The 21,044-nt window shown below is 43.1% G+C and overlaps 1 protein-coding gene across 12 annotated transcripts in view; it reads right to left on the minus strand.

Moving 5' to 3' along the window:
• The window catches only part of ARID1B (AT-rich interaction domain 1B), a 429,634-nt gene that overhangs the window by 116,257 nt on the left and 292,333 nt on the right, over positions 1–21,044 (minus strand). For all 12 annotated transcript variants that reach the window (XM_057310926.1, XM_048225999.2, XM_048225996.2 and 9 more), the window contains one exon: positions 11,248–11,491. In XM_057310926.1, coding sequence (XP_057166909.1) covers positions 11,248–11,491 — 244 coding nt within the window. The remainder of the gene's footprint in view (positions 1–11,247; positions 11,492–21,044) is intronic.

Raw genomic sequence — 21,044 nt, forward strand, 5'->3', positions numbered from 1 at the left:
CACAACACGTGCTGTCCTTGATGCCCGTCACCCAGTTACCCCATTCCCCTCCCACTCCCTTCCAGCAACATTCAGTTTTTTTCCTATAGTTAAGAGCCTCTCATGGTTTTTCCCTCTCTCATGACTTCCCATCCAGTTTTCCCTCCCTTCCCCTATGATCCTCTGCTCTGTTTCTTACATTCCACAGATGAGTGAAACCGTACGATAATTGTCTTTCTCTGATTGACTTATTTCGCTCGGCATAATACCCTCCGGTCCCAACCACGTCGATGTAAACCGTAAGTCTTCATCCTTTCTGATGGCCGAGTAATATTCCATTGCATATATGAACCACATCTTTATCAATTCGTCTGTATGGAGGTTCCTCAAGAAGTTAAAAACAGAGCCACCTTACAACCCAGCAATTGCACTACTAGGTATTTACCCCAAAGATACAAAGGTAGTGATCTAAAGGGGCACCTGCACCCCAATGTTTATGCAGCAGTGTCCACGATAGCCAAACTGTGGAAAGCTGAGATGTCCCTCTGTCTTCTTCTAATAAAAGGCACTGATGCCACATTAAAAAACCCCAAAACTATACACTGAGGTTCAGCTCTCAAAAAATACGAGTTTTTGTCTTTTTTCAAGTAGAATTTAAATGACATGATTCTTGGATTTTTGTGTGAAACAGACTTAAAGGAACAATTGTGAAACTAGGAATTCTATTAATATCTGAGTTAGGCCTGAGAATATAGCAGTTATTTTATCACAAGAATTTTCTTCCTGTGACATTATAATTTCAACTGAATCACAACGTATTTATAGAAAGGTCAAAAAAATGGCAATATGCTGCCCTAAAGAAATGAGCTCTTTATCCATAAAATTTCCTGTGACCAATACATACACAGACCCAACTCTTTCCAAAACATGCCCTCGGGACACCTTGAGGGAGGTGCTAAGCTGTCCTGGACACAGTTGGGTCTCTCCATATTCTAGAAACACTTTCTTGCGGGGCTTCCAGAACACGACACTCTCCCAGGTTTTCCACTTACACCACCGGCTGTTCCTCTCCCTATTCAGTCTCTACACTTCTCAGCACCCTAGGGTTCAGTCCTCAGAATTCTTCTCTCAGTATTTCTCAACCTTGGCTACACACGAGAATCACCTAGAGAGCTTTTAAAAAAGTACTGACGGAGGACCGCAGTCAGCCTTGTGAACTCGGGGCAGCTCTGGGGCTGGGCCTCGCACCCGTCTTCTCCCAGGATGTTCTGTCAGCCAGTGCTGGGAACCACTGATCTTCACTCATTTCCCAGGTCAGCAGTTCCCAGACCAGCAGCCTCAGCACCAACTAGGAACTTGCTGGAAATGCAAATTCTCCAGCCCTACCCCAAACCTACTGAATTGGGTGTGGGGCCCAGTCACCCGCTTTTCCAAGCCCTCAAGGTGACTTTGATGCAGGCTAGGTGTCCCAGGTAATGTCATCGAGAACCCTGATGACTCACAAACTTCCTTCTGCAGCTGAGATCTCTGCTCAGAATCCAGATTCTTCTTGGAACCAGCTGCCTATTCAAAATCTCCCTTTGGATGCCTAATAAACATTTCAAATGTCACATGTTCAAAACCAAACTCGTGATTCCCCCTTCAAAAACTTGTCTCTCCTTTGTCTTCCACTCTACAGAATCCGATCTTAGGGGTCAAAACTCTTCTGCCCCCTTCTGCTATGCACACACCCAGACATGACCAACCTCCCATAGGCTACTGAAGTAGCCTCCTAGCCAGTCTCCCCATTTCCACCCTCACCCCCTACAGTCCACTCAGCAGCCTATATTGGATCATGCCATTCTCTGCCTTCTCCACATGCCACGTGTCTTCCAATCAGACTTTAAATTCCTAAGTCCTAATCATAACCTACAAGCCCTTTATAAGCTGGCCCTTGGTTACTCTCTTAATCTAACTGCCTACCCATTCTGTCCCCATCTCCCCCTTTTTACTGTGCCCCAGCCCCAGTGACTTCCTTGTGTCTCCCCTGCCCAGCACACCACACACACTACTGATTCAGGGCCTGCGCGCTTGCTCGTGGCTCTGCGGGGATACCTCTCTCCCAGACATTTGCATGGCTTGCTTTTGCCCTTCGTTCACTGAGCTTCTAAGAGACACCTTCCCCAATCACTGCTATCTAAAACGAGCAACCTGATTTTTCCCCTCACAATACCTGACAATAAATTATATACTTCTTTGCTCACTTCCCAGCTTTCCCACTAGAATTTAAGTTTCATGAGGACAGGGCCCTTCGTCATTCATGTTCCACGCATTTTCCCCAGTTCGTAGAAACATGTCCACAGCAGAAGATGTATTCAGTACTTGGCTGAATTAATGAATGAAAGAGAACGATAGACAAGGACGGAAGGAAAATGCGCAGCTGGGCCAGCTGGCCTTCCTCAGGAAAGCACCTGATTTATCCAATAGCAGAAGTACAACATGCTACTTTTCAAAAAGCCACCCAATGAATTAATACATTTGGCATCCTCAGCAAGGTCACATTCTTGGCATTCGGCTATATGCATTTAATGCAGTTTGCAAGTACAAACTCCTATGTCACTTTCTGTTTGGAAGGGAGAATATCAACATTAACAATCCCTGGTTATATCATTTATAAACATGCAGATGTGAATTATTAAAGATTAATGCATTTTAGGATTGGTGTCGGCATTCCGTTTGTCTCATGCCGAAACCAATTCTGTTCTTCATTAGTCAATGACAACCCATATCACCCTGTTATGGAAGAGAAATCAAAGGTGCAAGGGTGTGAGCTGAGAGTAAGTCATGAAACTGATTAGTAAGAGACTTAACGGCTATAATCAATCAACACATCATCATAATCCTGGCTCCACGGCTATCGGAACATAGAGAAATAAACATAACACCCGCTGTAAAAGCGGTTTTGTTCCCTTCACAACTGGTATCTATTCCCTTTAGAAAATACAGTAACAGATCAGAAGTTGGTGAAATCAGCTTTTAGGACATCTCGACTTATACGTACTACTCATTGTATTGCCATTTTCCAAAAGTCGTAGTTGAATGATTTGTGAAACTTCTACTTTCAGGCTGAAATTGGTTCACAGAAGCTTTGGTACCCTCCCTTCCGACCCCTCGCTCGCTCCCCGTGAAGACGATGCCAACGGCATTTCGACAGTCACAGCACACGGCTGATTCAAGGAGCAACAGCAGTCAGTTAAGCACAAGTTTAGACGGCTGATAGTCTACTCAGCTCAAGAACTGAAATCGAACAGTCAACAAGGCGATTGAAGTGCTTCTTCCATGAACAGTGTAAAAAAAATAATAGAGAAGTGGGCGTGGACTGCTGGATCAGCCACGTAAACACATTAGTCATCACTAATCGTACAGAGCGGGAAGGAGACACAAGCATTACCCTGGTGACACAGGCTTTCCTATGTTTTCATATGCAGAAGGCCAAAGAAAGGGAATGGAAACCGAGGAGAGTTTGAACTGAACTGCATAACTTAATTTTAACTGAGAGGGGGAGCAGAACCACCTGGAAATGTGTATTTTGAGAAAATCTTAATGTTCTCTTATTTCTGAATGTGGGAGGAGTGGAAAAGGTTTAATTTGAAATTTATTGGAATAGAAGAATTGACAAAATTTCTCTTTTCGAAAAAAAGAAGAAATATTCATTCCTCAACTACCAGAATACCGGACTTGGGTCAGGAGGGGCCTCAAAAGGAAAAAGGTAGCTTCAAATGCAAGGATCTGGCTGCAGGTCAGCAGTGGGGAGCCTGCACTCTAGAAACAGCAGGAGAAGAACATCCTTGAAGTGCTGGGTCTCTATAACCTAGCTCTTGGTCTGAATTTTAAATTAGTACCCTAAAGGGGAGGGCTCTAGTATCTAAGCCACACGGAGATACACTCACACGTCTCTCAAAGACAAAATATACTGTTGCTTTCTTCAGCGTGGCTAAGCATCATTTGGGATGGATGTGAAATTACTGTTTTGTAGAACATACAAATAGTTTACTTTTTGCAAGGGGAAAAAAACACTGGCTGAAGTTCTCCATGGTTTGTAGAACTCCTGAATTGATGTTTTCCAGGCTGCCACAGATAAAAACATGGATATATCAATGGCATTTTGTGTTTAAGAATTTTCTCCCCACTCGGCTTGCCAATAAGCAGCATGCATCTTCCCTGCAACAAGCTGTTGCAGGATTTCTACTTCGAGAGCAGCCAAAAAGGAGCACTTGAGAGATGTTTTAAAATAAGATTACCAGGTAGGGTGACTGTGCACACTTCCAAGTAAAAAACGTGTCATTCCTGGCAGTGCCGTCTCCGAGATGTTCCTGAAGAGACCGTGACAGGAAACTGGTTTAGAACCACTTACACAGAGTGAAATGAACTCACAATTTTACCCTGAGTTTTAAGCAAAGATAAACTGAAAAGTGGAAAATTTCTTTATTTAGGATGGGTTAAGCTTTCAGCTCTAAGAGTTCTAAAAATCCAAGGGGAATGGATTAAAAAAAAAAAAAATCGAGAGATATGGCTTGCACCCTCGGTGTTCATTTTATAGGTACTAATCTTGACAAATTAGACCAGGAACTATCATTTCCTCTCACTAAAATCCTTCCTGTTCACTCCAGCCTATGACTAACTCCTAAATGCAATTCATTTTTCTCTTTCCCATTATAGCATCCTTCCAGAATCTGCTTGTCTGAATGTCAAATTAAGCAAGAAAATTAGTTTTTTGACCAGAGTATCTTCTTGTTTGTATCTGCAGCTCTATTAGCTCCCGCAGACTTGGCTAAGTGGAGGGTAGAAACAGGTGAGCACGTACTTAGGATATACCCCAGCGCTGCCCCCAAAGAGTCATTTCCCATATGTAATCGAATATGTGCCACCCTTTTTGGACTTCATTCCTTTAGTACCTGAGATTTTCCTGAGGGGTCCAAAGTCATCAGGACTAGTTGGTATGCTGGATGCACTGCTCACCACCCAGGAACTGACATGATCATGCTTCAGAGAATCAGGCTTAGCTGTAAAGTAACTTTAAGAGAGTGGAAGGGCTATCTCTGGCAACCCAATTCTATGGGCTCTCAAAACCTGTGATCCTTTTCGAAGGACAGCAACTGAAGGTATTTGCCGGGTCTGAGTCTGCACAGGTCAAGGGGCATGGAGTGCCGGGGGCGGGAGGGGGTGCACCTGGGGGAAGCTCCCCGGAAGCAGCTGTGTCCCTGGGGACCGTGTGCAGGGGTGCACCCAGGGAAATGCTCCAGCTAACTGTAGAGGGAGGGAAAGGAGAGCTTCCAGAGGAGGGAGGCATGAATAGCAAAAGGTCGACTGATGAGGACTGCTCTTCAAAGATTAATGAAAGACTTCGCTCCACCTTGCCCTCCTCCTTCCTGGTCTCTCAGCTCTTAAACAGCCCTGATCCACAGCCTCTCCAGTGCATGCTATCTCCCTCTGTCCCTCTCTCTCTCTCTCTCCCCTCCGCTCCGGCCGACAGTCAAGCTGCTGAGGGGCGATGTGGGAGGCGAGACCTCAAACAGCAAGGCACATAAAACTTAAAAAGAGAGAGTTTTACTTTCATATACGATGAAACTTTATCTCTGTTGATGATGGCCAGGAGGATGGGGTCTTTGATTAGTCTTAGAACAAACACCTAGGATGAAGCCAGGAGGAATGGCCATGAAAACAAACATCTATTCATCATGATGCTAACGTGAATACCTAGATTTGTATATTTGGTCCTAGCCGACTATAATCAACAGCCCTTCTGCTGTCAGACGAAAGGGTCTTAATGCCACCTAAAATTGGACTTGGTGCAGATGTCAAGTGCTTAAAAAAAAAAAAGCACGAGGAAAATCTATTCAGGGATTTACAGTTACTATCCTTAGATCTCTGTTAGCAAAACCAATGAATATTCTCAGCAGTCTGAATATTTAAAGTTTTTATAAACAAAAATGTTTATCAGGCTACGAACAGTTAATTTTTGCCTGCCCATCACCACTCCCCACTGTATGTTCAACCTACTTAATATTTAAACACTGTTGCTGCTTACAGCACATGGAGGAAAAAGCTGACAAAAGCCTTTGGCCAATAAAATAAAAATAAAAAAAAGTTGGGCTTATTTACATTTTTGCTTTGTTAGTAAACTGGCATGGTTGGCTCTGGAGGCAAGACAAGTGAAATTAACACCCACTAAATCTTCTGGCAACAGCAATGCATTCTGATGTTGTGCTGTGTCAGCTTTTCGACGCGTTAGGACGAATGAGGCCCAGTGTAAGATCTACACAATACATTCAAGACCCAACAGTTTACTTTCCTAAAACCAAGGTAAATAACTCTAGGATGTGAGCCAGTAAGCAGCAAAAGTACAACGGGATCATTTATTAGAAGGGAAACCACATGTCTAACATCAGACCTTTCAAATCAATTGTACCCGACATTAGATTTGCCTGATTTAAATGTGTATCTACATGCACACTACCAATTAGAAAGATGAAGATATTTCATTTCTGTCTCTAAATATAAATACACCAATACAAAGAGGAGGGAGAAATGAAAACAAAAAGTAAAAACAAGAAAATGTATCACAGCGCTGGCGAACGTCTAACGCACGCATTCTGGTTCTCCAATGCTTGTTTACGCTGAACGACCAGGGCTGGGGTTCTTTACCTTCTAACTATAGACTGCTGTCGTGCGGAGCCCAGTAATGTGCAAACAAAGGGAGGATCCATGTGGCTACTTACCACAGAAAATCTCCATCCTGCTTTTCAAAGGAACGCAGGAAGGAAAAGCCCCGCTGAGCTAGGGGTGTGCCAGGGCCGACACGGTGCCAGCGTGCATCACAGTAGTTGTTCCCATGACACTCACAATGTTTGTGAGGCAGCAGGACAGGAGGGCAAATTTGCAGTGGGTGGAGAAACGGTTTAATGGGCAAGAAACAGATTCAGCCATTCGGGATGCTTTCCTGGGCTTTTGTTTATCTACCTCGGTGATAGTTCTCATTAGCTGTCAATTTCATTTACCAGGACAGAGATGGAGAAAAAGGATTGCTCTTTTTTCCACGAACCCTGGGAGGCAACAGTAGGAAGAAGCCCCTACAACAGTTTGGCTTTACCTCATCGCGGCTATCGGCTACACACCAGCTGCGCGCTTAACAATGACGTGCCAGAGAGACAATGATTTAAAGAGTCAATGTGTGACACACGGAGCGGCAGTAGCAAGCTACAGCAGCAGGTAACGGGAGAGAAGTGAGGTCAGAAGAAACAAGTTAAGCTGGGAACGAGAGGAAGGAGGGGGGGAAGAACGCACAAGATTACAGACAGAAAAATAAACGGGGGGGGGGGTGGAAATTCCACACAGATGTTCCCAAAGCAGCAGTTGGAGTCTCCTGCCCTGGGCGGGACACCAGGCGATCGCCACCTGGTATCTGTACGTCACCAGGACAGACTCAGAAGCAAATGGCGGTAGCCTGCACAACAGCTTAGGACCTGACGGATGGAATCACAAAACTTCAACATGAGGACTAGGGATGGGAAAGGAGAAGGTGAGACTACTAAACGGGCCTAATTATTCTCTAAGGGAAGGTATCTTTGTATTTGGTTAAATAAAAAAAGATCAGTCAACTTTATGACCATCTTTAAAACATCATTCTATTACCTATGACCAAGTTCACATAAATACATTAAAAAAAGAAAAACAAACAAACAAACAAGGGCATAGAGGCTAGGTGGAGGCAAAGAGAAGACCAAATTTTTTTTCAATAAAACCTGCATGATTTTTAACAAATCCTCTTCAGATAACAACATCTAAGGTTGATGATGAGGATCTATCAAAAACCGATGTTTGAACGTCTCTTGGCTTAGCTTTGGGAACAGAGGAGGAGAAACAGGTATTATCTAGACGCAAGCCACGGAGGATGACCACCAAGAGGTCCGGGGCAAGCATGCGGATAGATGTGTGGCTCCTCTGTATGAATTAAAAAAGGGCGCCCCTTCCCACAGGAGAGCAGCCTGAATTTCACTCTCATTTACCCCTCCGGCCCATGTCCTTGTCCAGTGAGCAACCTGCTCAACTGCACCTGGCCACGAAGAGGATGGTACTGGTCAGTTAGCTGATGCTGTCTCGACACATGCAGAAGTGTGAGAAGTAACCCTGGATTTTAAACTACCTCTACTGTAAAAGTTTATGTTAAGACTGCCTGCCCATCACATCACAACAACAATTTGCCCATGGTCTAAATGAAGCAAGGGTAGATTCTTCCCCTTGTCTTCTGGTCTCCCCTTGGCCTTCTCAGACCCAAGAAGATCAACCACTAACCTATCCTTTCTGTTTCAAGTTAGAAGAAACATGGATTCAACTTCGTGAAGATACAGTATGCTTTCACGGCTCGCTCGAAGGCAGTCCTGCTGAGTGACCTCAGTAAACACAGCAAATCACCACTGGAAACCGCATGTGCGTCTTCTGAACTGTGCAAGAGCAGCACTGGAGTAAGGTCAGAAGACTCGCTGCCAACACCACCGGCGCTGCTCGGGGCAGGACTCGGGGGCAAGCCTCCAGGTCTCAGGTAACGATACCGTAACCTCCACGGCGGTTAACACGCACCGAGGGCGGACCCTGTGTCTGCTTCCTGTGCAGCAACACATTTCAACTTCACAGGAACGCGAAGAGACACGGTTATCATCTTTACAGATGCAGAAACTGAGGCACGGAGAGCCTTGGAGGCCTGTCCAAGGTTACACGACAAGGAAGCGCCAGTACACTGCGGAGGTGAGATCAGATGATTATGAAAGTCCATCCCGCTGAAATGTTATTCGTGATTCCACCCTGGAGAAAAGTGAACAGGTGCCGAAACTGCTGAGCAGAGTCCCCGGGAGGTCATTCCTCCTAGCATAACACGAAGATGAGAGACACGTTCCGTGTGCCCTGCTGTGTACAATTCCGTGACTCGTAGCTTCGCGCTCAGCACACACGGTTACAGATCTATTTGGAGAGCTTTCCTCCCCCCAGAAGTGGAACTTCCGCTGCGTCGTCTCTTGCCTGTGCCGGGCGGGTGCAGAGGAGCTGCCCGGAGTGTACGGTGAGATGAAAACGGAGGCCCTGGGCAGCTCGCATTTCTGACCCAAGTTTAAAAACAAACTGGACGCTTTAAACAACATTTCCAAGAAATCTGAGAGCTTTCTACTAAAAACTTACTTTCCCAGGAAGCGGACAGAGAGAATCGTATTCAGGCCCCGACCTGCAGTGACTGTAAGGAACGGGCCTCGTTTGAGATGGGGTCATCAGAAGCGTCACCCGCTGACCAACCTAACCCTGCGTGCGACAGGACGAAGAGCAGACCCTGAAGCCAGTGCCGCCTGCGAGCTATCCTGCGCAAAGTGCTATCGTGTGTCCCACGGGAGCGCTTTTCTTGGGGCATGTGTTCTACAGCACATCAAACCCAAACAGTGAGCAAGAAGCTTCCCAGTCCCCGTCGGCAAGGTGAACGTATGTATGCAAACCAGCAGACCGTGAATCACCCATGTCAGGAATTTCCAATGAAAAACTACAATATCTTTATACCTCAGCAAAGTTTTCATTGAAGTAACTAAGAAAAGCCCTTTTGATCCACTTTAGAGAGCAATGCGTTCTCGCTTGACAAATACAATATCCTACACGTGACTTGCCAGTGTTTAGGCAGGTGATGCTTCAAAAACCATCTCCCAACCAAAAACCGTCTAAGGAATTCTGAAATAGAGACTATTCAGAGCTTTAAAAACGTTAAAAAGAGATAAATCCAGGTTTTACTACAATCTCTGTGAGGACAAACATATTTTTGAAAGAAAGGTTAACATCGAATGCCTTCGTCAAAATGTGCTAACTTAATGCTGTTATTTAAAATACGGATGAATCTTAGAAACAGAATATTTAGTTAAAAAAATAAATTCTAGGAGACCATTTACAGGACGAATGGGTAACCACAGTTTCTGTTGTGCCAAGAACCTTCCTAGTTTATGCCTGTTGTCCCGTCATTATTAATAGCAACCCTTCCCTGCCCCCAAAGTGTCTCAGCTCGGCTGAAAAATGATATAGTCATTCTAAGTATGTTTCTATAAATATGTTTCTATAAAACTCAAAACTAAATAAAACTAATGATATATATACCCTATGAGTTTTTGTAATAATATTCTTCAGAAAACCCCAAAAAGAACCATTAAAACAGTATTCAGAGAGTATTTGAGGCAGGGGAGAGGAAGAAGCCTGAAGGGAGGAACACACAGGCAGACACAACGACACATCCCCCACTCCTGTAGCTGGACGGTGGGCTCACGAGCGTTCTTTGATCTTTGACAGTTACGTCTCACGATAGCACATTCTATACATTCCTATCTACGTGTCTTTATACATAAAACATTCCATCATGAGCATTTTTTAAATATAAAAGAAATAAAATGGTAAGAAGGGATAAAACTACTATCCATGCTTTCATCAAGAGAACAAAGTAAACTATCAGAAAAATTATCAGTGATTTAATATTAGTTCTAATAAGTTAGTAAGAGGCACTTTCTGGCAGCCACCTAGATCGTGTTAGCAAAAGTTACAAGGGAAAAAATTACATTTAGTTCGCTGATACAAGAAATGGGTGATGTTGACATGAGAAAGCTAGACGCGACAGACAAATAAAAAGACAAATAAGCCTACCTACACAACAAAGGAAGTAAAAGATACAGAAGCACTAAGACCACTGAAATACGAATGCAAGAGTTGAACTGGAGCATGAACTCCTCGTGTCAAAATCAGAAGGTCCGTTTCTTTCAGTAACAAGGACTCAGTGTGTGCGGGCCAAGTAATATGCAGGTACACGAAACACGGGCTATAAAGTATCTGCCGGGGCATAAACTAAACAGAACACACAACCTAAGGCCAGTCCTTGCGCACAGTCTCACCTCGGGGCACGCACCTACAGAGAATCCTAGCCAACAGAATCATGACAAATATGCTGAGAATAAATAATTTTCTAGCATGAGGTAAATGTCCAAACCACAAAAATCAAAGTAACTGGTGATTTTACTGAGTGTCCACATTCATTAGTTGAGTATCTTTAGGAACTGGAACTCTCCAATGCTTTGGTGACAATTCACACAGTTATGCTTCTAACTTGTGGCTCCATCACCTGGTTTGTCAATAGTGAGAAGCAGTGGAATGCACGCTGCCCTTGATGAACACGAGGTCTACCTTTACGACAGAGTAAAATAATAATTACGGAGAAATGAATACCTGGAATACTTGCAGGAGAAATCGGGCCAGATCGTGACTGGTTGCTGCCCACAGGAGAGCCGACAGGAGAAGGCGATGGGCCCCCGGGGATGCTGGAGAGATGCGGGGATGCGTGCGGAGAGAAAGGTGACTGAGCCGGGTTGCTCTGATCCCCTTGGCTGCTCGTGGACCCCGACGCACTGACTGCTGAGCTCAGAGTTGCCTCCGTTCCTGTGGGGAGGTCATCGATGGAGCCAGACAGGTCCTGAGAAAGAAAGAAAGAAACACCATATATTTATGGAGTAACATATTTGGACCCATACCTGACCAAAAAACTATTTAAAACAATGCCCCTTTCATCAGAGATGGCTTTTCTAGATAATACGCAAAATTCAAAGCGTGGCCACTTGTTATTAGAAGACTTTCAGGAGGTCTCTCGTGAGTTGAACCCGAAGATGTTCTGGCCCCAAAAACTAAATAAAGCCATCTGACAGCTTTCCTTTAAGCTGCCAGCACCTAGTCCAACACACCTGTTCAAAGAGTCACAGAAACAGCACTTGAGTGGTGACTTACCATCTGAATGGAATGGTGGCTTCAACATGAAAACTACTGTTCTGGATCCTTCTACTTAGAGTCAACATTGAAGGACTGTTTGAATTTCAAACTATAATATTCTAATGGAACAGCAAATATTTATTTATTCGAGAGAGTGCGCTCGCAGGGCGAGGGGCAGAGAGAGAGGCAGAGAGAGAATCTCAAGCAGACTGCTCTGAGCACGGAGCCCGACGCTGGGCCTCATCTCACGACGCTGACATGAAACCAAGAGTCGGGCTCTCAACCGACTGAGCACCCAGGCGCCCCACAGAGCAGCAAAATTTTAACGAAACCTTGTGGTGAGAAATTCTTGCGTTCAAAGTAACTGCACGTGACTTTATAATAAAAGAGTGGTATGTATAGTTTTGTATGATATTGTGAAAATAAATCCCTTTGAGGTTATGTTGGCAGAAATGAGTCCTAATGTTACACCTTACTTTTTTGTACCAATTTTAAGCTAAACAATTTTTAGTGCCAACTAATTTGTTCAGAACACCCTGAAAGGCAGTTATTAAAACCACCGTTTGACAGATACAGAAGCTGAAGCTCAGCTAGTCAGTTAACCGTTGAGGGCGACTCCACTGAGGACACAGCCATCTGCTAAAGGGGACGAAGGGAGGCCGAGGGAGGAGAAAGGAGAAAACAGGCTTCTGCACCCTGATCGGAATGAGAGGAGGAGAGACTTCAGTTTGGCCTTCCTCACTGCTGGGGCACCAGGGCCAGAATGGGTCACGGCCAGCAGGCAGGCGCTCAGTCAGCCAAGGGCTGGCCTGCGCTCCCAGGTCACTAAGGGTCTGCAGATCCAGGCAGGGCCCAGAGCCAGAGCGGGCTGGGCTCCAAGGCTGAGCTGCAGTATAATATTATTTGTCTTGATGACCTAGGACTAAATGCTGCAGAATGGGGTCAGAAATGCTGGCTGATGTTATTGTCTACAAAGCATATTCAATTCTAATTTATACCCTTGACTCATTCAACTTTATTAAGGTTTAATTTTACCTCACTGCTTACTACTGGGACTTGTAAAACTAGGGCTTGGAAAACTGGTGGAGGTAGAGGCTTCGGGTCTAAGGAATGAATCTACACCAGCAAATACAAAAGGGAGCAGGTAAAGCACAGCTGGTTACAGCTCTTCAGGGTCCCCCCAAACGTCACAGAGCAAACTCGGGATGAGGATCCCAGTTTCCTGGAAAGTTTATCTGTTAACCATCTGCTACATCATATAACGAGCTTCTCCTTTTTTTTTAACTGTAAAATTGCCAATGATTAAAAAATACATTCTAAACAGCTACGAAAACCTCACATAAATGAATGTTACAGGAAAACAAAAAATTCTCATGCTAAGAATAACATCTACGTAGAGGGACCCTTCAACGTCACATAACCGTGCTTACAAATAACAAATATGATAGTAACAAGTAGAATGTGCAGATCACCACTAGATGAAGTACCATTAAATTTCCAAAATGAAATGGGGCAAATGGAATCATGTTTTCAGAATCCAGAGAAAAAAATATCTATAAACATTTCTACACAGGGCACACAAGTTGCATAATTTTGTACATATTCGCTGCTTGGACATTGCAATTGACTTGATCACTGGGTTCGACAACAGTTCGATTCAGACTTTTGGAACTGAGCACAGTTTTTGCGAAGCAGGGTTAGAAACACAGGAAGGTTATTAAGCAAGTGACATGCTACAAACAATGTAGAAAATATTCACACTTCAGAAATCAAGGCAATTATCTCGGTTTCTAGAAACAACACGGAAGCGAGTAGGCATACACGTGCACGCACACTGACTTGCAGAGAGAGAAAACAGGGCGAGTCCCGTCGGTCCCTCCCTCTCTCCCTCCCTCCCTCTCTCCCCAGGCTGACTGCTGACTTCTCACGTGCACAGCCTCAGAGCCAGGATGGGTGCAGGGGTGTGGAAGACTGGTTGGGGTCCTGGATAATTCTTTAAGTCCCTGCTCCCAAACCATTCCTTTCCTAACCTGATGTAACCAATTCACAGAAGTGCACAGGGACCCCCGGCAGCGCCCTTCAAAGCATAGTGAGCTCTGGCCGGGGGCTCAAACTGGACCCTACCTATTTTTGCTCTGCCCACCAGCCGAATGTTTTTAAATGACTGAAAAAAAAAACCAAGAGTAATGCTTCGTGATATATGAAAAATACTTGCAATTCAAATTTCAGTGTCTGTAACGTGTTACTGGAACAGTCCCGCCATTCCTTTAGGTATTGCCCATGGCTGCTTTGGGGCTACAACAGAGACTCCGACAGAGACCCTGTGGCCCGCAGACCCTAAAATATTTACTATGGGGTCCTCTCGGAAAAAGTGTGCAACCCCTGATTCAGAGAGCTGCGGTATTCCTGGTATGGCCTCTATTGCCTTCGCCTCCTCCTGGGGTAAAGAAGAGAGAGACGGGCCTCCGTTGAACTACGTGGTGACACGCTGTCTGGCAGGAATCGTAGGAGCTTCGCCAAGAATAGGGACTGACCACACACCTGCATCCACTGGGAAAACACGGAATGGGAGGCTAGAGAGAACTGCACCCTCTTTGAAGGTATCAGAATAACCCAGGGAGCCCCCAGTGAGGATGGAGGTGTAGACACACTCTCTTAAAACCTAATGAATGTGTATCACTAATAAACATAGGGTCAATCAGACAAGAATCAGCTGGGGGGGGGGGAAGGATTTGATGCTTCTTTAGAGGAAAAGAAATTGGTAGATAACTAGACACAAAACCATTACCTTTTATTATACTACAAAAGACTTGACATAGATTCGATTTTTTAAAACATCATTATTTGAAGTTAAATCATCTTATGTAAATCTTTCTTCATAAAAAACAAAAACAAACTGTTACTTGGAAATTTGTAAAATTCTCCGCATGACCTATAAATTCCTTCCCTGTCCTCCCTTAAAATTCCAAGTTATGGTTGAACAAGCGACACGGATGGGTGTTAAGAAGGCTTCATTCAAGCTGCAAAAGCATGGAAAACATTTCTGTTATTCAACAAGCTGATCGAGGAAATACCAAGAGAAAAATATAAAAACGGTGGCCTTCTTAGTGTTCACATGTCATCAGAATTTCAGGGCTGACTAGACCTCAGCGTCACAGAAGAGTAATAAAAAGATATGATTTCTATATTACTATTATACATACACGTAACTTTTATATGTAAATTATGGAGAAATATTCCCGCCCTGCAGACACTTAGGGTATCCATATGCATAGCTATCTTAAAACATGTTAATAAAAGAAGTTCAACGGTGGTTTAAACATTCAGCCTAGTTAACAAAGAAGCTCTGTAACTAATACTCCTCTAGAGGACAATTTAGTCAGCAGGGCACCAACTCTATTCTTCTTTTATAAGTACTATCAGATCTATGATGCCTGGAAAGAACAGAGAGACCTTACTGCATCTCATTCTAACCAAGGCACCTTCAAGCTACACTGCTTCCATTTATCTTGCTGGAAAGCTGGCAGGTAAGGTAATTGCAGGGAGGACTCTTTTAAGGGGCTGGAGTCCCCCTGCCCCACAGCATTCCTGGCATCTTTCCTTTGTATTGATGGAGTGACGGGTAAGGCAATGACTTCACGGACTCGTGCACAGTAAATTCAGGATTTGGCAGGACAGCCCAAGTTGGTAAAATCTTGCTCTCAAGTTGGGTTTTCAGTACCTGACATCACTCAGGATATTAATACTTTCCAGCACACCAAAAATAATATAACTTCTACTGTCGATGGTTAATTTATTTTTAGAAAATCAATGCCTTAAAAAAGAAAGCTTGTTTTCTTTTAAAATTTAATTTAAATGAAGGTTCCCTGCAAAGACTTTCCTTCTGCAAACCATCATCTCTCCACCCTCTGCCCGTGTAAAATTTTCATTCTGATCCAAGTGACAAGTACAAGAGATCCCACTGCACCTGGAATGAAATGCCGCCGGGGAGCAGTACCAATCCTATCAAGACGCTGACAAGAGCAACACTTATGAATTAACACAGAGCACAAATATGTCCCTGATTCAATACAACGGGACAGGGTGGGGAGGGCGGTGACACAGGGATGGATGTGGGAACATGCCATGGAGGAGGAGCATAGGAAGAATTTTTAGAGATGTACGTACGTGCAAAACAGACATACAACATTATAAATATTCTCTCTCATGTCCACCTGTTCTCCACGATCCTCCCTAAAAATATTGTTAGTATATTATGACTTACTACACCAAGAGGCATCTTTGGTTTTGGTGGAATTCAACTTATCTAGGAAGTTAGCTTCCTCAAGGATAAATTCCATCAGTGCTGGTGATGTCTTACTGTCTCAAAGACCTGGGAATAAGTCAGAAAATCTTACTCCCTTGTTTAATTAAATAAGTGGGTTTTTAAAAAAGCAGATCAACTCCAAAATACTCTAAGCTGTGGTCCTCAGCACAATTAGTTGGTAGCATTAGATCTGTCTCTGACAGAGCTGTAGAGCAGCGCACGCACTGGGCATCTCTGGCTCAGAAGCACCCCAAGAGAGCACGAGGATAAACACTGAATTAGAAACAGAGAAGATATTTCAATCAATGAGACTAGTTCAGGTCTCTTGTTCAAGGATTTTAATAGGATACAGTTAATGATTTCTCACTGTGACTTCCCATGGGTTTGACGCACAGGTTAAAATGCCAGTTCAATGGTCTTTTAAAAAGTCTCTCAGTCATCTTCAAAAGCAGGAATAGTGTCTCTTCTCCTTTTCACAATATTGAGTACGAAATTCAGGCATGCATTTTTTCTTTTTCTCTCTCCTACTAGAGCCTAACTTTCTTAAGGGCTGTGTGATTCCTTGTGCCACGTGTGGTGCTAAAGAAAGGATGGGTGTCACTGGTCACTGGTCACTGTCGCTGAATTTATATGCTCTGTGGTAAAATATAGCTGCAAACACCATACAAAGTAAGCTAGCACATGCAAGTCTTTCTAAATATTTACCATAAATGCTCTAGTGAAAACTACTGACTTCACTAATAAAATTTAGCAATGAATTCTCAGCCCTCTGTTTCCAATTAGCATCCCTGAGGCTAACCACCCCCAGCCTCATTAGATTGCTTAGTTCTTTAGAAACTGATACTTCACACACGGTGAAATCACTTCGTACCTTCCAACTTTATTTTAGAACTATTATTTTGGACATGTGAAACAAATACACCTTGAAATTGGTATTAGAATTGAGTCAATAATTGGACCGACATATACACAAAAGGAAAAACCTCACAGTGACTCTGTTCACTCTCTATGATGCTCGCAGGTTTCTTCTCAGCACAACAACCCACCAAAGTCCCTGCTGCTTTCATTTGTCTAGACAGCAAATGAGTTAAAAGCTTAGGCTTCCCGTCTAAATGAATAAAAAAATGCAAAGGCACAGAAAAACAGAATCCATGGAAAAAAAAATCCTTCAAAGCAGTAATTTTTAGGCTCTAAAAGCATCTTCTTTCCAAGTTATATATATCACTTTCTATTTAAACATGTCCAAATAACAAATATTTATCTCTTCATTGTATGTGACAATATATACAACACATAGCCTTAAGATGTACGAGGCCAACTGGGAAAAAAAAAGTGTTTGATGTTAATTTAAACATAGTCACAAGCTCCACAAATGACAAACCCCTAGCCAAAGCCAAGGATAAATGCAAAGAAAATTCATGAGTCAAAATTCATTGTAATGATATAGCCAAGAACCGCTTTCCTTTTCTCAAGCCAAGATTCCATTATGGGTAACTCTCATTTTAATGGGACATTTATAGGGTAATCAACTAAACTGATACTTTACAAAAGCAGGATTCAGAGTTAAGCATAGTATCATGAGCAAAAATTGTTAACATGGTTATATTTCCTTTGATTTTTAAAAATCAGCACCTAAAATAGAAGCTAGCCCCAAAGGTCCTTGGGTTAGAACTCCTGATATGAAATGTGCTGCCATTCTAAATTTAGATGTGGTAAACAATATAACTATGAAATATGCATCATGTAAGGGAATTTTTTTCCACTGCAGAAGCCCCAAGGGGGTCCTAAATTATTCTCAGTTTTTTGAACTGGGCCCAGGGAGATTCTCTGTTCTTCCACTATTAACAACAGTCTCAAGATGTTATGTAGGCCAGGAAGAACAACAAACAGACCCTTTAACACAGTATGGGCAGACTTGAACCTAAAAATTATTTGGTAAGAAAATGTATTTATAGTTTTCTTTTTGCTGTATGGAATCTGGGATTCACTTTCATCTGGAAATAACATCATCCTGCTTGGTTACACTCCTAGGACTGTGCTCACAAATGATAATGATAATGAACATAATCATCATGATTTTTTAGGAACAACAACTGTTACTACCATTGATTTAGCATCTTCTAAATACCAGAGATATTATGTATATTTTCTTATATGATGAAACTATAGCATCTTATTAGCTCCAATCTCTTGTTCCTACCAAAATGTGTTTTAACTGATTTCATTGTCCAACATAGCCAAGAGCCTCCAGACCCTTCCCAACCACAAGCCAAAGCCCAAGTCCATGCTGAAAACACTAACCAAGCCTCATGTGTGAATAGTCGCTGGCCCTTCATGATTCTGAGAACGGCATCTTGAAGAAGACACTTGTTAATACAAATGACAGATGCCCAGTGAAATTAAAACTACATAATAAAGTGAGGATAGTGAATAATTTGGGGAGAGATGTTATACTGTGGCCTGCCCTATCTAAGTTTTGCAGACGAAGCTGTGGGGTGGGTGGGTGCAAGGAGATGGGGGAAAGGGAGAAGGCAGTTTTTACATGTGAAGGACATCTGATATTTAAATGCTGGCCTGTACTGTGCTCCTGTACACTTAAGGGTCCCTTTCTCGTGGAGTCTCAATGAAAAGAGACAGCTAAGCAGATGAATTCTCAGGAAAGGAAGGAATTCTGTGATGGGGAGGTGTGTTAGTCAGACAGTAGAATACAGAACGGGTGTCCTCAACCTGCACACTTGGCCCAGGGGCTGCTGAGGCGGGTCCAGACCAGGAGCGAACGTGCGCCCTCCGGACGAGTGGTGGGCAGGAGACTGGAGGCAGAAAGAACAATGTGGAAAGGCAAGAGGTCTGGGAGGGATGCCATTGCAGGAGAAGAGAGGAGAAGGGCACCGGGAAGCTTGAAACAAAGGCTGAGTGAAGGGGATGAGGGCGGCTGAGAACCACCTCTGTCCGCGGACACCAGGCAACAGGGGCTTACACTTTTTAGGAGCCAGGGAGCCAACGGAGGTCCAACAGGTGACTTCTAACATTATCAGGGAAGGAAAAGGAATGGAAAGAAATGTTAAAACATTTTTAAAGGAAAAAAAATCATGTTTTCAATTGTTTATGAACAAAGAATGCTTCCGGAACATGATTAAAATTATAGGTACCACTGAGAAGAAACTTGTAAAAAGGTTTTTAAGGATCTATATACTTTAGCATTATACAAAATTTAACAAATGAAGGCAAGTGCCTCCATTTCTAGTATCCAGGTTAGTCAGGGGTGTGTTTCCTAGACTGCAGGGATCCCGGGAGTCTACACAGCCACCCCGCTCTGTTCAGTTCTACGTAAGAATCAATGGAGAAATTAGCTGAAATATATACACCTGACCCTTAAAACAGCACAGCAGTGTCTAAAGACGAATTCTGAGTAACATTTGGCTTTAACAGCGTCTATGTCTTACATATCCTACTCCAAAACCATTGGTGACAGGACCTGAGACACGTAGTTACAAAGGGGGAGATTCAGCTAGTTACACGTGGGAGGGGGGACGCCGGTTTATGGGTTTGTGCTTTACAAATATCAATGTCAGGTAAGAGACTGTAACGTATGAATGACCCACGTGCTTTGAAAGCAAACTGACAAACTAACAAGATCTGTAAACATGTAAGATTTAGAGTTTGTCTACTGATACCAGTTTTTATTGCTGAAAGCATATCATAAATCTTTATAACAGAAAAGCAATCAACACCACCTTTTGCGTCTCTCATGGTAAAAAACTACTGTTTATCTTAGAAGTACAATGCTTAGCACGTCGAAATTCTGAAAATAAAACTTAAAAACAAAAAGGCATGAACCCTCAGGAGACATTTATTTCTTCAGTACATAGCAATGAAATACTTTAAAATAGTAAGACCTATAGAAACTGCAAATAAAGTAGCTACTTGAAAAAACCAGAAAAACACACAACTCACAGATTGTACTGAGTCTACATGGAATAAAGGGAAGTTTTACTTATATAACGATACTAAAACTTAGTTATTTTGACATTTTCCCTATTTGCATGAACCATATGAATACACCTACCTGTTCTAATCCCCCCCCCCCGGATTTTTAACAACTTTTTATTTTGGAATGACTTGAGATTTATACGGAAGTGGTGGAGCGTTGAGCCTTCTTATGCACCCTCCGCCCAGGCTCCCCCACGTCAACACTGTACGTAACCGAGGCACATTTATGCTTCGGTTTGTGTGTGTTTGGTGTTTTCTCATGATGAGGCTGAGGTTATAAATTCTGGGGAAGAATATCACAGGCGTGAAGTGTCCTTTACGAGGCATCCTATCAGTGTATGGCAGAAACGTGACATATGAGAGGTGATGTCAACTCTGACGACTTGGTTAAGGTGGCGTCTGCCAGATTTCTCCAGAGTCACGTTGGTCTTCCCCTTTCTATAGCCTGTTCCTGAGAAGGGAGTCACTAAGTCCAGCCCATACCCAAAGGAGGGGAATTAAGCTCTATCTCCTAGGAGAGGGTGAGTATCAAAGAATTTGTGGGTGTATGTTAAAACTGCACAGAATAAGTAAATGTTCGCGGGAATGTATCTGAAGCGAGTATCCTGTTTCTCCTTAAAGTTCTGCCCACTATTTTAGCATTTATCAGTAGACCCTGCCTGCAGCAAGGTGTTCTAATGTTCATTTTCTATTTCTTTCGTTCCTTCTACATCTATTGTTTGGAATTCTTCTGTAAGGAAGGACCGTCCTGTCTCCATTTATTTTTGCATGGCCAAGGCAGCTATTTCTCTTATACACGTCTTTTGGTGTAACTGAAGTTCCTTTATAAGATGATTAGGTGATACGCTTATCAACGATAAATGAAAAAAAAAATAAATGAAATAATACTTCCACCTGAGGTTTCATAATTAAAAAACATTGGCAAGATAAAAATACGCACTTTATGCTTTTCCAGACACAGCTAGTA

This window comes from Ursus arctos, unplaced genomic scaffold (assembly GCF_023065955.2).
Source record: "Ursus arctos isolate Adak ecotype North America unplaced genomic scaffold, UrsArc2.0 scaffold_13, whole genome shotgun sequence".
NCBI classification, from domain to species: domain Eukaryota; kingdom Metazoa; phylum Chordata; class Mammalia; order Carnivora; family Ursidae; genus Ursus; species Ursus arctos.